Raw genomic sequence first — 16549 nt, forward strand, 5'->3', positions numbered from 1 at the left:
CGATATATATAAGAACTCAGTCAAAAAAAAAGCATAAACCGTTTAAAAGAAGAAACAATGTTATAAAAAAATACAATAATACCATTGAAATTTAAAAACAAAAAAGTCTTTATTGAAGGGTTCAGATTTTAGGTTGTTGAAAATAAGCCTCCATTGATGTTATTATATAAATGCTCTCAAAAGGAAAATACAATTATAGTTTTCCTTTTAAATGAATTTAAATAATAGATACCATGGATGCTGTAATGACCTTCCTTCCAGTGTTGACAATTATTTTTCTTTTTTTCTTCTTGGTTCCGCCAATTCGATTAGACGGGGTGTTGCTTTTGCCTGCAAGGCCCTTCTCGATACACGATAAGGATCGCCACGATTGCTCATATCAGAATATTCTTTAGGTGTTGCTAACTCCTGTACACGTTTGGAGGCAACAGCTTTCAAAGCGCATGCACTAGTCTGAAACGGGTTTTCTTTGCGTTGTTCAATGTTCATTTTGCTCTTGGCCGGTTCAGCCAAAGTTTTTATGCGCGAAGTCGCTGAAATCCAAAGAAAACGAGTATACGTAATACTTTTACTAGATAGCATTTATATCCAAATTTAGTCAGACTTTAATTTTGCAAATCTATTGAAATATCGAATAGAACTTTCTACGATTTTCTTACGATGGTACGAAAATTGTGGCTTCTACAGCCTTAAAAGTCGAAACGCATAAAAGATATATATGGGAGTTTTATCTAAATCGATTTTGATGAAATTTTGCACACGTCAATTAAACCATCTCATGAAAAATTTTGTAGAGATTGGACCAAAATTGTGGCTTCTACAGCCTTAAAAGGCCATATCGGATAATAAATATATAAGGGATCGATTTGTATGAAACTTTGCACACATATGAGGATGCTGAATAAAACGGCCCTTGGCAAATTTGATAAAGATCGGAACAAAATTGTGGCTTCTACAGCCTTAAAAGGCCATATCGGATGAAAAATATATAAGGGAGCTATATCTAAATCGGGACCGATTTTTATGAAATTTTGCACACAAATGAGGACGTTGAATAAAACGCTCCATGCCAAATTTTGTAAGGATGGGACCAAAATTGTGGCTACTACAGACTTAATAGTTCAAATCGGACGAAAGTTATATATGGGAGCTATATATGAAACTGATACGATTATGATGAAATTTGATGCACACATATTGGGACGTCACACAAAACATTTCATGCCAAATTTGGTAGAGATCGCACCAAAATTGCGGCTCCTACAGCTTTAAAAGGGCATATCGGATGAAAGATATATATGGAAAGGGCACATCGGAGCTATATCCAAATCTGGACCCATTTTTTCAAAATCAATAGCGTTAGTCCTTGGACCAAAAAAGTCATGGAAAATTTTGTGTAAATCGGACAACAAATGCGACCTGTACCTTGATTACAAGAATACATGGACAGACGGACGTAGCTAAATCGAATCAGGAAGTCATTCTAAGCCTATATACTTATCGATGGGTCTAGCTCTTCTCCTATTTAGCGTTGCAAACAAATGCACAAATCTATAATACCCTGTACCACCAGCACCTCAGTATTGCTGGCGACATTTGTGAAATATTCAACGGGGCAGTTTCCCCTATTCTTTACTCTTCATGAGAAAATTTATTATTATTGTCACAAACCTTTATAACTCAAAGCAATCGGTGGAACAAGGAAGGGTTTTGCTTCTTCAAATGATGTTTCATACTTTCTGGGTTGGGCCATTTTAAGCAACCTTTCGGTGGGCTTAAAATATTTCAAAGCTGCTGTCAATATCCATGCATGGGGTTCTTTCGACTTGCGTATCCGAGGTTTGCTTAATTTTCTAATACGCCTCAAATTTGGTCCCACCTCCCTGCCTTGAGGTTTAAAAGAAAATTCTTCTTCGCAAAGAGAAACTAATTTTTTGGGTTCGGCTAATGATTTTAAACGTTTCAGCAAGTTTGCATTTTTTTGCGAGCCCCATGTAATCGTTTTTTGTCTGAAAGGATGTGGCGATTTATAAGGACGTTGTCTGCATATTAAAAGAAAGCTTACGTTTTTTTCTCCGGTGTTACATTTTGTAAGCGGCTGTACAAAGAAAGTAGGTTCTTGCGAATTAATCGATTAACGCCGCTCTTTCGGGTGCTATCGAATGATTTGAAGGAGGGATTTTTCTTTAGGTCGTAAAGTTGTCTGAAACGAAAGTGGGGGTCAAATAATCAATTAAGTGATATTTGCTGACCATGAGAATGAGTATCATTGGAATGAAAGGTTTTTATTGATTCGAGAAAAGTATTTGCCAGACACACAGGCAGATCAGACACAGATCAAACACACTTAGTGGACGTTTCGGAGGTTGTTTAGGATCCCATTCTCAACGAAACTGTTTAATCCTATTCACAAAGTTCCCATTCTATGGTGATGGGAACCACAATCATTGATATATGTCACCCGTTAAGCTTTCTCCTCCCGTATGTACATGCAACGGATTTTTTCAAGCATTATATTCTGTACTAAATGCTTCCTCCACCGGATGCACTCGAAAATATTATCTAATACACTTTCTAATAACCCAAATCACTTATCAATTTGTTTCAATTCCTCGGACATGTACCTCAGTTTTGGAAATGCCAATTGTTCAGTTCGGGTATGTTCTGTTTTATCGGTTTTGTTGATAATTTCAACTTGACAAGTGGTCCTTTCAGCATACTTGATTTTCCTTCGATACTTTGATTTCATATGTTTCGGTACAGCCAATTTCCAAATTTTTTCACGTTTCGTAATCGATTTATCATAACGTTCCCACAATTTATTGTAGCTTTGTAGGATGTCGCTGTACATTCTGCTGGTGTATGGCAGAGAAAATGGTTCAGTGCAACATCTTTGATTAAAATACCTCATATTCGCAATTTGAACGGTAAGAAACGCTGTTTATGGTGTTATCAAATTTTGTTTAAATTATTTAAATTTGTAACAAAGCTTAAATTTGAGAAAAACTAAACCGGAAGCTAAAAACTAGACTTTTTGAAATGTTTTTATACGAATATGTCATTGTTTCTTTTTAGAAATTTCAAATAAATCCTAGTACTAAGTCCACCGTTAGACGATTTCGATATCTGGCAAGGTCAAACACTTAGGTGTGATCTTGGACAGGAAACTGAATCGGAAGTGTCACTTCCAGGAGCGTACTGAGAAAGCTCAAAGATGTTGGGCACTATGTAGACGGGCTCGAAAGGGGCCTGAATCCGAGGATAGTCCACTGGCTCTACATAAGTGTTTAGACCAATACTTACATACGCCTCAGTAGTTTGGTGGACTGCTATGGAGAAAAAGTTAAAGATAAGGATCATACCACAGGTTCAGAGAACATATTGTCTTGGCACAGGAGGAGCAATGAGGACCACGCCCACTATTCTAAATATACGACCCATTGACATACAGATTAATAGTGAGGTAGCCACTGCGGCTAAGAGACTTAAGGCGATGGAAGAATGCATTAAGGATGGGAGCAACTCATACTATCGCCATATAATTGAGGCGACGATAGGAAACCTGGAAGGCAGGGAAGAGGTTTCCGATCGTATAGCTGAGATGAACCTTGAAGTCGAGTGCGAGGCACTGCTGCTATCGGCACAGTCTTGGATAGACGGAACTCTAATACTGCCATCTGGAAGATCAATACACGGATGGATCAAAGCTAGAGGACAGAGTTGGCCTGGGGTCTACATTGAGAATCCAGGGACTGAGATATGTTTTAGACTGCAGGCGGAGATCCGGGCGATCACGGAATGCGTGAATTGGTGTGGTGCTAACGCGACGACGTCGAGTGTGAACATCTTTACGGACAGTAAAATTGCCATAAGGGCAATAACAACCAAAACGGTGAGGTCACGAACAGTCTTGCATTGTAAGAAGGAGATTAACGCCTACTCTGAGGATGGGAAAATCCGCACCGTTTGGGTGCCGGGACATGATGAGACGTTGGAGCATTTCTTTTGTCATTGCCCGGACACAATACCAGACATGAACCAACTCAGGGGAGTGGCATTGAAAACAATTTAGGATTTTGTAAATAGCACGGAATTCCTAAATTAAAAATTTCTTTTTACAGTTTACTTTATAGTTTTTAGAGCGCACTACAAGTCGATTACTGGGTTAGGTGTATGTCCGCAGTGGCATGGGACGGATTAATATCTGCACCCTTTTTTCAACCTAACCTAACCTAAGTCCAGCGTTGGATTGGATATTGGATATGGTTTCTATATTAAATATCATCAAAGACCAATTTTTAATAGATTTACAAAGTTCAATATTTACTCCAACCAAAAAATTCATTTGGATTTATTTGACAATTTGGTGGTCGATAAACCGTTTCTGGGATCTGCCCATATATCACCCGCTAAATTGCAAAATTGCCTACGAACATTCCACTAATGAACAGGGGGTAAACTTCTCAGATATCAATAAGTGTTGTCCGATGTCAAGTTTTAAGCTCAATAATTAGGGACCTACTTTTTATAGCCGAGTCCGAACAGGGTGCTGCTGGGCGACACCTCTTTGGGGAGAAGTTTTTACATGGCTTCTACACGGAAAAATAAAACTTACAAACAAAACGGTTGGACGTTAGTCATGAATTTACTTCGTTTATAGCAAAACCTTAAGGGATGGCTTTAGGATGGCTCTCTTACGCGTATATATAAAAATTTTTTTAAGCCAAAAATTTTTTGTTTACGCCCAAAACTGATTTACTTTACTTTATTTATCTCTTGTGTCTCTTCCATTTGGCATAGAGTGTGAGCGCTCAGCTTGCAAGCTCAGGAAATCTGTGCTGTGCATGTGTGAAAGTTTTTTGCGCTACACGCAAAACAACAATTTGGTTTGTCATAAAGAAAATTTTGGTTCAGTAAACTTCTTTTCTGAAAGCGTTTGGCTTTGTTTACGATAAAAGTGCATGTTTTTGCGATAAAAATACATGTTTTTTGCGATAAATTCTTGCAGGAATTTGTGACAAATATAAAGCTTTATTTTCCTAACAATAACTTATTCATGATATATAGAACATGTTATTCGGGGTTTCAACTGCGTCGACCCGAAAGGCTTCGGGTTAACCAAGTTTATTGACGGCAGTCCTCTGGTCTTCTCCGCCAAATCATTCGCCCTTTCATTCCCCCCTACTCCGCTATGGCCCGCCACCCAAACGATGCGGATTTTGCCACCCTCAGAGAAGCCGTTAATCTCCTTCTTAAATTGCAGGACTATTCGTGACCTTACCGTCCTGGTAGTTATTGTCCTTATGACACTTTTACTGAAAGGATGTTCACACTCGACGTCCTCGCGTTAGCACCACACCACTTCACTCATCTCCACCTGCAGGACCGTATTATGTTCAGTCAGCCTAAAAAAGATCTCAGTCCCTGGGTTATAAATTTAGACCCCCAGTTCCACTCTGTCCCCTAGCTTTGATCCATCCGTGTAACATGATCTTCCAGATGGCAATACTAGGGTTCCGTCAATCCAAGATTGGCAACAGTGCCTCGCACTCGACGTCAAGGTTCATCTCAGATATCCGATCGGAAACCTCTTCCCTTCTTTCCAGGTTTCCTATCGTCGCCTCTATTATACCGCGATGTTATGAGCAGCTCCCATCCTCAATCGATTCTTCCATAGCCTTAAGTCTCAATGGGTGGATAAAATGGGTCGGCGATAAAATGCCCCCCTGTGGCGTGCCCTGTGTCACTTTCTCCCTTTTATTTATGTCATTGGACCCGCAATTTAACCACCTGTTCCTTAGCATATGGTTTATTCAGTCCCTAAGGACCGGGTCCACCCGGTACTGGTGTAAGGATTGGATCAGTTTGTCGGTCAGCACATTGTTAAAAGCCCCCTCGATGTCAATGCATACTGCCAGGGTGTACGCTTTGGCATCGAAGGATTCTTCTATTTTATGCACAACCTCGTGCAGGGCAGTCTCCACCGACCTTCCCTTGACATAGGTATCCTGTTTGTATTTGAGAAGTTCACTGGATGTCCTACTCTTTATCATGGTGTCCACAATACGTCCCATGGTTTTGAGTAGAAAGGACGTAAGGCTTATAGGTCTGTAGGCCTTTGGTGTCGCATAACTTGCTTTGCTGGGCTTGGGTATAAATGCCACCTGCCAGGCTTTCGGAGTATATGCAAGTCCTAGGCAGGTGGGGCGCCAGATAGTTTGTCTCTTTCTCTAGTAACGTCAGAAATATTCCATCAGGTCCGGGTGACTTAAATGGTTTGAAGCTCCTCAAGGATTCCTTCACCATAAATTCCGTAATTATAAGCCTTTGATCAATATCATTAAGATTCCGGACCCAAACATAAGTCTAATAAGAAGAATAAGTCGTATTCCAGGAGTTTTACATATGTGAACCATGTGGAATCGGAATCGAGGGTGAGCCGTATATACCGCGCTTTTCGCAAAAATTTTAATATAACATTTGTATTTTTTCAATATTCTCAATCAAATTTTTAATTGATCTAATCCAAAAATTAAGTCGATATTTCGGAAATTTGATTGGGTCAAGTAAAATTTTTATAGAAATTTTCAATCATTTTTTAATTGGATCAATTAAAAAATTAGTTGGAAATTTAAAAAAAAATTTCAATCATATTTTAATTGAATATGCACTTTTTATTGAAAATATTTTTCAATCACCTTTTTAAAAAGCTTAATTGATATTATTTCCGTGATTTTTCGCAGTGTATACCTGCGTTTATTTTACCAAATTGAAGTTGCCTTGTCCGCAAAATTCAGACATTTTCATTTGTTTAAAAAATTCCAAAGAAACTGAACGATTGTTAAATTTTAAGTAAATAAATTGTTTGAAATCGACAAAAATCTTCGTTACGAAAAACTATTGGTTAAAAATTTTAGAAATATGTGGCTTAAAGAAAGCAGTGCGGGTTGCTGTAACATTTTCCAGCGATTACCAGAAGAGTTACAATGTTTCTTACCTGAATTATATGCAGATTTGCAGCGTTTACAAAATTTGCATAGACATAGTTTTGTAAAAAACCAGCGCATCTTAAATTTGGCCAAAACTAAAAACATCAAGAAGACACCACGTTTTGTGCCCATTTGTCCGTGTAAATTCAAAAAGCCCATCGAGGTTATACATTTGGATCAAAAGGAAAATACAAGAACTGAACAATTGGCATATCCTAAAGCAAGGTTTGCAAGACGTCTGTCTGCAAGAGGTTCACTCCTAAATTTAATATCAATTCTTGGTTATTAATAGAAAACTATTGGTATTCAAAGACGAGATCAAGAAGCTATTTCCACCGAATCGAATTATAAATTTGAATCGTTTAATACGCAAAAGTTTATTGTCATTGTATAGCCGCTTGGCCAATGTACAACCGCCGGAAGAGATGTAAGTTATAATATAGTTGACTAGTTCAACGCAGGGTACAATAATTTTCAATCTTTCAAATACATTTGAGCTCCTTACAATCAATTTTTCACCTTACACCAATCATGTGGCACAGATAATTATAACTTAGTGAATTTGGTTGTAACGCTCATTAGGACCCATTGTTAAGATCGATAGGGCCATGTCTGTATATGTATCTATACACAATAGTTTTTGTACAAAGATATATCGCAATTTTTATTGATTCGCCTTTAAACTTTGCATAGGAGTTTCTTTTGGCCTAGAGACGATGTATATTGAAATTGGTTTAGATTTAGAAATAGCTCTCATACACACATGTGTCTTGCAAATTTAGTGGCTGTATTTCCAGCAATAATACATAGATATTTAATATTTTTGGCACTGGACTTCAATTAAATATCGACCATTACATAAGTAACCAGATTCCACGACGTTAAATTCATGAGAAGGTAAAAATATAGTGAACAACTTAAAAATTATAGGAATTTCATACCAAAAAAGTTTACGTACGTTAAGAGGAACATAGTTATTTTTTGAAAACTAAACAAGTTTTGTTAGACTTTTGTATTTTGTGGACCCTCTATTAGATACGGCAATTGTTCCCAATCGTCGATTAGAGTTTTGAACCAGAATTTTGGTGTCGATTTCCCCTGTATAGCTTTACTCTTCACTTCTTTAGATAAAATATTGTGTTTTTGGATAAATTTTTCGAGTAATTCTCCGATTTTATCTATTGGATTCATGCCATTTGCTTTCACGGATATAAAAAGCTCTTAGCAATCACTTTATTATGATTTTTGAGTAAGCCGTATTTTTAAGATCAACGGTTTGTTGAAAATAGAATTTGCTTAAAATATGCTACTTTTTCCACACTTGGTTCCAAATTATTACTGAATAAGTTAGATTATGGTTAGATAAATATGTTTATCCATTTTTTCGACGATAAAAACTAGTATACCAATGGTTTAACAATGAAAAAAATTATGGTTTAACTATGAAATAGTATCTTTTTCTTTCATGCCTCATTAGTTTTCCCATCTTTTAGTTGACAATCCCACTTAAAAATGTTCTATTTTGATCCTTTACTAAACGCAGTACAAACCAACGTGCTGTGTGGCCAGTTCCAAATAATTCTTTGTTTGCTTTTGAAAGTACAAACTTTTGAAGTGGTACACAACCGGCCCTAGACAGAATATTTTGAATAGTATAGGGATTTCTTTTTTTTATTGCTACATTCGTACACATATAACATTAACTTAACTGCCATCATTTGTGGAGTTTGGAACACTGTGACCAAAATGGAGTGTCCTTCTCTAACCATAACATTTAAGGTCTTCCTGAACTCGCCTTATGTTAACTTAAATTATCTTTAAGTAGGCTTATTTGACAAATTTTCTTTATAGAACTGTCAAATAAACCTACACAGAAAAAAAAAAAAATAAAAATCTGTTTCAATCACGAATTTTAATTGAATTAATTAATTTTTTGATTGAATAATTTTTCATTCAATAAAATATTCAATTAAAAAAATGAATGAAAATTTTTGAAATTTCCAATTAATTTTTAATTGATCAATTTAAAAAATGATAATATAATGATAATTGATCCAATTAAAATAATGATTGAAATTTTCAAAATTTCCAATTAAAGTTTTAATTGGATCAATTAAAAATTTAATTGAAAATATTCAAATATAAAAGTTGCTCAGCCTATTCAAAATGGCTCAGCCTAGATTTCGATGCAACATGGTTCACATACATATGTAAAACTCCTGAAACACGAATTTGAAGTTAATGTTTGGGTCCATAATCACTCCTTTGGAACAAGGAGGGGGTTTTTCCAAAAATGAAACGGAAAACATTGTTTTCCGAATTATTAAAGAAATAGTAGCGAGGCAGAAACTTTATGGACTAAATGCATTGGGGAAGTTGTTATAATTAGATCGATGCTAAAGAAACTGTTATGCCATTAACATGCATTTTTGATCATTAATAAGATATGAATTGTGTCTTGAACTTTAAACAAGTAAGAGCGTGCTAAGTTCGGCCGGGCCAAATCTTATATACCCTCCTGCATGGATCGCATTTGTCGAGTTCTATGCGCGGTCTCTCTTTTTAGGCAAACAAAGAACATTGAACAAGAACTGTTATGCTATTGGAGCTATATCAAGTTATAGTCCGATTCGGACCATAAATGAATGCTGAAAATTGTAGAAGAAGCAAAATCGAGAGATATGTTTATATGGGAGCTGCATCAAGCTATTGATCGATTCATACCATATTAGACACGTATGTTGAAGGTCATGAGAGAAGCCGTTGTACAAAATTTCTACCAAATCGGATGAGAATTGCGCCCTCCAGCGGCTCAAGAAGTCAAGATCCAATATCGGTTTATAATGGCAGCTATACCAGATTATAAACCGATTTGAATCATACTTAGCACAGTTGTTAGAAGTGATACCAAAATACCACTTGCATAATTTCAGACAAATCGAAAGGGAATTGCGCCCTTTAGAGGTTCAAGAAGTCAAGACCCAAGATCGGTTTATATGGCAGCTATATCAAAACATGGACCAATTTGGCTCATTTACAATCCCAACCGACCTACACTAATAAAAATTATTTGTGGAAAATTTCAAGCGGCTAGCTTTACTCCTTCGAAAGTAAGCGTGCTTTCAACAGACAGACGGGCGGACGGACGGACATGGCTAGATCGACTTAAAATAACGATCATGAATATATATACTTCATGGGGTCTCAGACGCATATTTGGAGGGGTTACAACCAGAATGACGAAATCAGTATGCCCCCATCCTATGGTGGAGGGAATAAAAAATACCCCTTGTGTAAGGTCACTTTTTGGAGGAAAATTGGCTTGTCAAAATTCGGCAAACAAAAAAAGTCCAAAAATTCTTAGGAGTGTGATGTCTTGAAACTATTTTAATGACATGTCGCATTTGATGTTTTCTTTATAAAAAATTATGGGGATAAGCCTTCAACATTTGATAACAGGCGAGATTATATGTCAAAGTCACTAAAATCCATTTTTTTGTTAATAAATACTATAAATAATGAACATATGAAATTTTATCAAGATTTGGCAAGGGAATCGAGGGTCAGAAGTTTTAGTGTTAATTAAGATATTTTTTTATACACACAAGGGAAGGATATATATTCTATACCTTGCCACACGTTTACTAAGATCATCGAATTAATGGGGTATTTTCTTTTTCAATAGGCAACCTATCAAAAAGTGGGATCGAGCAGAGTGGACCAAACATTTGAAAAAATTAAGAAAATTGGCCAAGCCCAAAGTTGCTAAGCCGCAACCAAAGATAGTAAGTTCCAATTTCTATTCAATTACTAATTTCCCCATGTTCCGGTTTAAGAATTCACTTAAATGAAGAAATCTATGATATGATGATTTCAAAATTCCAAACGTAAATATAACGCTTAGAAAGTATAGGGAAGATAATAATTTTAGTTCCGCGAAATTCTGGAACATAGGGTTTTATGAGTTATGCTTTTCGAGGTTAAACATTATTTAATCAAATTTCAATGTTTATTAGTATGTAAACTATGGCCTATGTTATAATATAATTTCTTAATTTCAAAAGGTTCAATAGTTTAAAAGTCAATTAAACTACTTTCGAATTCGAACTAGGCTAAATTCTCTAGTTTGTATTATTTATCTATACGCTATCTTAAAATTACTAGATGAGTGTAACTCAGTTGTAATGAAAATAAATAAAAAAAAAAAAAAAAAAAAAAATTAAACTACTTAACCATTAGATTCATAAACAAACCTCTTTTTCCTTGGCGCTTCTTCATTCTGATAATATGACACAACATAATCGATTCAACTCGTGGTTCATACGATGTCAATATTCTTCAACAACGCAGATTTACCTACAAACATTACGAAGAATCTTTCTTTTAAACACGCCAAGTACTGCCTCGGTATGGGTACTACTGAGGCGGTGGAGAAAAAGTGCAATATAAGGATTTTACAACAGGTTCAGAGAATTTGTCCGGCCCATACACATAGAGATAGAGTATGAAGCAGCAACTGCGGTTATGTTGGGTGATTGGATAATGGAAAGAGGATAGGAGAGAGAGCCATCGTGTTATAAGCGAGGCGACGATTGGAAACCTGCATGGATTGAAAGAGGTTTCGTACGGAATATCTGAGACGACACTTGAAGTCAAGTGCAAAGCAACAAGCTGACAGGCACTGTCTTGGATGGACCAAACTAAGGACAGACTGGGCCTGGGGGTCCAGATTGAGGACCCAGAGACTGATATTTGTTTATGAATGCCTGACCATAATACCGTCCTGCAGGCGGAGATTCGGGTGATCACGGAATTCGTGAGGTGGTATGGTGGTAACGGGAAGACGACGTCGCACAGTGTTGCTCCGATGGACTAAAAGCAAAAATCTGATATAAAATCTATAATGAAATTATTTACTAATCGTTTAAAGAACACTACAAATAAGAATAATAATAAATGTAAATGTGAAGTTCCCCTTCAAATAATAAGTATTTTTATACCAAGGTTTTATAACAAAAAAGTGCGACATATTTCTTCCCAAATATTTAAGTTTTTGAAAAAAAATTTTAATTTTGGTTGATTAATTCATAAAAATAGATTTAGATCTTAAAGATCAATCTAAAGTCAGAGATGGGCTGTACAAAACTCTGACATTTATGACATACATTTCCGATGCATAATACATGCGTCGAAAACGTCGTAAACATAGTAAAAAAATAATAAGGAAATCTCACAACCATTTCTAAACTTTTGTTTGCAAATCGTCCTACAGACAATCTCAAATCTAATAACTTTTATTGGGTTGCCCAAAAAGTAATTGCGGATTTTTTAAAAGAAAGTAAATGCATTTTTAATGAAACTTAGAATGAACTTTAATCAAATATACTTTTTTTACACTTTTTTTCTAAAGCAAGCTAAAAGTAACAGCTGATAACTGACAGAAGAAAGAATGCAATTACAGAGCCACAAGCTGTGAAAAAATTTGTCAATCCGCAATTACTTTTTGGGCAACCCAATATAATTAATTTTTTTCCGGAATGGATCCAAAAAAGTCCGACTTGGGCCACCCTAATTCTTTTTCAGTGTTCTTTAGCTGCTCCAATTTATTACATTTTTTATATTTTGAATTAGTTTGAAAAATAAATGTTTTCAGTCCCTTTTTAGAAAGAGGGTTTAAACCTTTTCACTGATCTATAGATCAAAACCTCAGCCTTTTTCACTAGTAGGATAGAATAATTATTGACCCGGTAAACGAATAAAATTTTTGCGGCTATCAAAACACTTTTGCCATCAAAGAGTTTTTGGTTTGCCTATATAAGAAAGTTCCTTTTACCGCGGCGAAATTGTTAAAAGGTTTACAACAGAGGTGCACAAAATAAAAATGAGATTGTGTGTGTGTCGTACCGAGTATGGTCAAGATTGGTCTTTATTTGGATATAACTGCCATATAGTCAAGATCGTTCTTGATTTGGATGTAGCTGTCCTAATTTCAGCGAAATCGGAGAATAAATGCGCCTATTATGGGCCCAAATTTTAAATTAAAGAAAATTTTAGTTTTGTGCACTAGAGGTGTGCATGTGAGTTGTCGTGTCACGCGTGAGTCACGTGATTCGTGAGTGAGATCCATATCCAATCACTTGATCGTGCGTGACCGTGATTGAGTAAAAATTCTTAGAGCGTGAGCGTGAGTGAGTGAAATCATGCTTACGACACTAATTACGACTCACGAGACAGTCACAACTCACGAAAAAATCCCCACTAAAGTTAAAAAAAATTTTCTCATAAGTCGTGATTTCTTCGAGAGTCATGCGTGAGTGTAATTTTCGTCTCGTGGATGTGGTGAACGTGAGTCGAGTGCGTGAGTAACATTTTTTCTCGTGAGCGTGTGTGGAGTGAGCCGCGCTTTAGGGGAATAAGGAGGAACGAAAGGGGGACTAATCTTGGTGAACGCGAAACCTTTCGGGGTGACACAGTCCGAGTTAAGGGCGTGAGCAATGTAGCACTGACGAACAGCGAAACGGCCGGTAGGACGACGAAATCCTTATAAGGGATCCGGATCGTGAGAAGACAAGTCTGTTAAGCAGGAAAGAGATAAGCATGGCTTTCGGCATCATTACAGGTCACATAGGACTACGGCGCACTTATGCAGAATAGGTGTACCCTCCGCGCCCTCATTTCAACATAACCTCACCATGCTTGGGAGTCATATAACAACACGGGTAGTATCAGTGTCTAGTCTAGTTATAGATATACTTAATCCTAAGTAGTATCTATTAGCCAGTAATAATCTCCGTTTTATTTCAAAACTTGGCTCGTTCGTTTAGTTTATGGCGGTGTCAAGAAAGATGTGTTAAAATTGCAGGCTTTCTCAAAGTTTTGGTTCCCAACTTTCTCTGTTTGTCTGGTTTCACAAGGCATTTCGGATCTTTCTCAGTCCTTAGTATTTTGAAGCTATTAAAAGCGTGCAGACATTTGCCTTAATCAATCCAGCCAACTTAAAGATGAAATATTAAAGGATCGTATTTTCACACCGAACTTTTCTTCACATCGCGCGAAATTCACCTTAACTTTCATTGTTTACATATGTAAAGAAGATGTTTTTTTTTTTTTTTACAAAAGAAGTGGATTTTATCTAGATTTGACTAATTATTACCTTTCTTTTAATATATTAGCCAAACAAACGAATGCCTCTTCAGAGTATGAAACGCTACAAAAACTTATCCAGGCCAGTTAAACGAGATGTACTGGAGAAACCAGATTGGACATTGACACATGAACTGAAAAGATATAAAGCTACGGAACGTCTCATGAACTTGGCTAAACCTTTGATACGTGATACGTCTATGTTATATCAGGAATTACCCATAAAAATTCCTCAAACAGTTCTAAAACACAAAGGTATGTGTTTTTATAGTATCTTTGTGGGTTTCTTTTATTTTTTTTAATTATAACATTTCCCCAGCAACCAAGCGTACACTTGATTTATCGCAACCTAAGGCCCGAAAAACGTCACCAGAGATATCTGAAAATCCATTCGCTATTTCTCCTAATGCCCTTAAGGCAAAGGCTTCCAAACGGACAAAGGATTTGGCTGAGCCCAAAGAATGTGAAAATACACATATTCGTGAAGATCCCTTTGCAATTTCACCGGCAGCTCTCAAGGCAAAGGCGAAACCACGTACCCTAGAATTAGCCAAACCAAAGAAATAATTTGGCGTTGAGTGTATTCTCAAGACTTTAAAAATTTGTTGTAACTAAAAGTTGTGATTATTTATCTTAATATTAATAGTATATTTAATGTGCAAAAATTATAATAGTTACGGATTACTGGCTTAGGTGTATGTCCATAGTGGCGTGGGGAGGATTAATATCTGCACCCTCTTTTCAACCTAACCTAACCTAAACTACGGATTCTTGTCAATTGATTCCAACGAAATACCTAAAGAAACCAATGATTGAAAGTCTTGTCTCGTGGTATATAGAACGATTGAAGTGTAAAAAAGTTTGCTATTTTTGAAGGGATGACAATTAGATTATTGGCAGTGTTTGCTACTTCGGACTAACAACAATTTGACAATTAGTTCGGATTGCGGAAGGTGTTTTTTAAGTGTATACAAAGAGACTCAAGAACTTAATCCCAGGATCGTTTTATATGGGGGCCGTATTTATTTATGGATTTTATGTTGGGATAAGAATGTCTAAACTTAGTTCCCATTCTAAATGTTAGCCCAATCGTTTACAAATATTGGGTTCTAAGTGTTGAATACCTCAATACCGAGGAACGGTTTCCGGGGCTCAAGAATTCACATTGGTTTATATGTATGAATCTATCCGGGCGGGATTTGGTGTGGGTGTTGGAGGGTATAAACGTACTTTACATACCAAACTTAATTTTCTAGGGACACAAGAAATCAAATCAGGAGATCAATTAAATGAGAGTTATAACTCCTTATGAACTTGTATGGCCAAGATTAATTTACATACAAAATTTCCGCCAAACAGCGTAAAAATTGAGGATTTCCAAGGGCTCATGGAAGCTATATACAAATCTGACCGATATGACCATTTGCAATCCCACACGTCCCACATCAATAAGAAGTATCGGTGCAAAATCTAATAGATATCTTTACACTGAAAAATTGTTGTCCCAATTCTAATGATTCGAGCCAAAGATTAGCTTAGCTTAATTTAAAGATGAACAATTTTCCAAATTTTTAAGGAAACTTTTCCTTTGGTGAGAAATATTTTTCTTCCTATTAAGGATTTTTTATTTTAAATGGTAGGTTAATAAATCCTTTGGGTATTGTTAAACACAAACATCTAACATGAATGTCAAAATATCGTTGAAAGTTAAAAAATTGACCTTGGGACAAGACAACAGTGAACCGATCGTCATGAAAATTTAAGTCAAACTAGCCATGTCTATTCGTCCGTCCCTACGAACGAGTAAAGTTAGGCGCTTTAAATTTTGCTCAAATACTTTTTATTGGTGTTGGTCGGTTAGAATTGTAAATGGGCCGTATCGGTCCAAGTTTTGATATAGCTGCCATATAAACCGTTTTGAATCTTGACTTCTTGAGCATCTATCAGCTCAATTCTTATCGTATTCTTATCCTACTGTGCACCATAATCTGATATAGGTGCCAAATAAACCGATCTGGTATCTTGGCTTCTTGGGCCTCTAGATGGCAAATTTGTTATCCGATGTGGCTGACATTTTGCGTAGTCTTTTGTTTTGTCTTGCAATAAATATGCAAAGTATGTTATGAAGAAGCAGGTGTAAATGTGATCTTGTATGCTGTTGTCTTGGCTAACACAAGAAAATCACTTTTCAAAATAGCACATGTAATTTTTTGGTTTGGAGGGCGCTCCATTCCTTCTGATATAAAGAAATCAGCTGTTTTTGTTGTCAATCAAAGTAAAATGTTTTCACAAATTTATGATTTTTCCACCAATATTGAAAACGTTAACAATTTTTACGCATAAAAATCAGATTTTCTCAACAGGCAAAAAACTTGAAAAATTAAAAATTCGGCAGAGCCCGTCCAGGATTCGAACCT

At 36.3% G+C, this 16549-nt stretch overlaps 2 protein-coding genes across 2 annotated transcripts; one reads left to right on the top strand and one right to left on the bottom strand.

Moving 5' to 3' along the window:
- Positions 1 to 84: 84 nt before the first annotated feature.
- Positions 85 to 3047, bottom strand: LOC106083954 (uncharacterized). Its single transcript, XM_013247287.2, has 4 exons — positions 2625 to 3047; positions 2066 to 2203; positions 1672 to 2009; positions 85 to 533 (listed from the first exon to the last, which is right to left on the bottom strand). The coding sequence occupies exons 1-4, from the start codon at positions 2909 to 2911 to the stop codon at positions 271 to 273; spliced, it is 1026 nt and encodes a 341-aa protein (XP_013102741.2). The 5' UTR covers positions 2912 to 3047; the 3' UTR covers positions 85 to 270.
- Positions 3048 to 6807: 3760 nt separating this feature from the next.
- On the top strand, positions 6808 to 14803 carry LOC106083956 (uncharacterized). Its single transcript, XM_013247288.2, has 5 exons — positions 6808 to 7214; positions 7282 to 7416; positions 10675 to 10774; positions 14162 to 14387; positions 14452 to 14803. Exons 1-5 carry the CDS (start codon positions 6922 to 6924, stop codon positions 14697 to 14699), a joined length of 1002 nt encoding a protein of 333 aa, XP_013102742.2. The 5' UTR covers positions 6808 to 6921; the 3' UTR covers positions 14700 to 14803.
- The last annotated feature ends 1746 nt before the right edge of the window (positions 14804 to 16549 follow it).

This window comes from Stomoxys calcitrans, chromosome 2, assembly GCF_963082655.1.
Source record: "Stomoxys calcitrans chromosome 2, idStoCalc2.1, whole genome shotgun sequence".
NCBI lineage: Eukaryota > Metazoa > Arthropoda > Insecta > Diptera > Muscidae > Stomoxys > Stomoxys calcitrans.

Bases quoted from the DNA above. Each gene is read 5' to 3' on its own strand.
- LOC106083954 (XM_013247287.2), bottom strand. From the start codon at position 2,911: ATGAGGTATTTTAATCAAAGATGTTGCACTGAACCATTTTCTCTGCCA. The intron at 2,204-2,624 runs GTACATGTCCGA...CTTTCGTTTCAG, and splicing joins TTGGCATTTCCAAAACTGAG to ACAACTTTACGACCTAAAGA. The intron at 534-1,671 runs GTTTGTGACAAT...TTTGGATTTCAG, and splicing joins GATTGCTTTGAGTTATAAAG to CGACTTCGCGCATAAAAACT.
- LOC106083956 (XM_013247288.2), top strand. From the start codon at position 6,922: ATGTGGCTTAAAGAAAGCAGTGCGGGTTGCTGTAACATTTTCCAGCGA. The intron at 7,417-10,674 runs GTAAGTTATAAT...CTTTTTCAATAG, and splicing joins GTACAACCGCCGGAAGAGAT to GCAACCTATCAAAAAGTGGG. The intron at 10,775-14,161 runs GTAAGTTCCAAT...TTAATATATTAG, and splicing joins CTAAGCCGCAACCAAAGATA to CCAAACAAACGAATGCCTCT.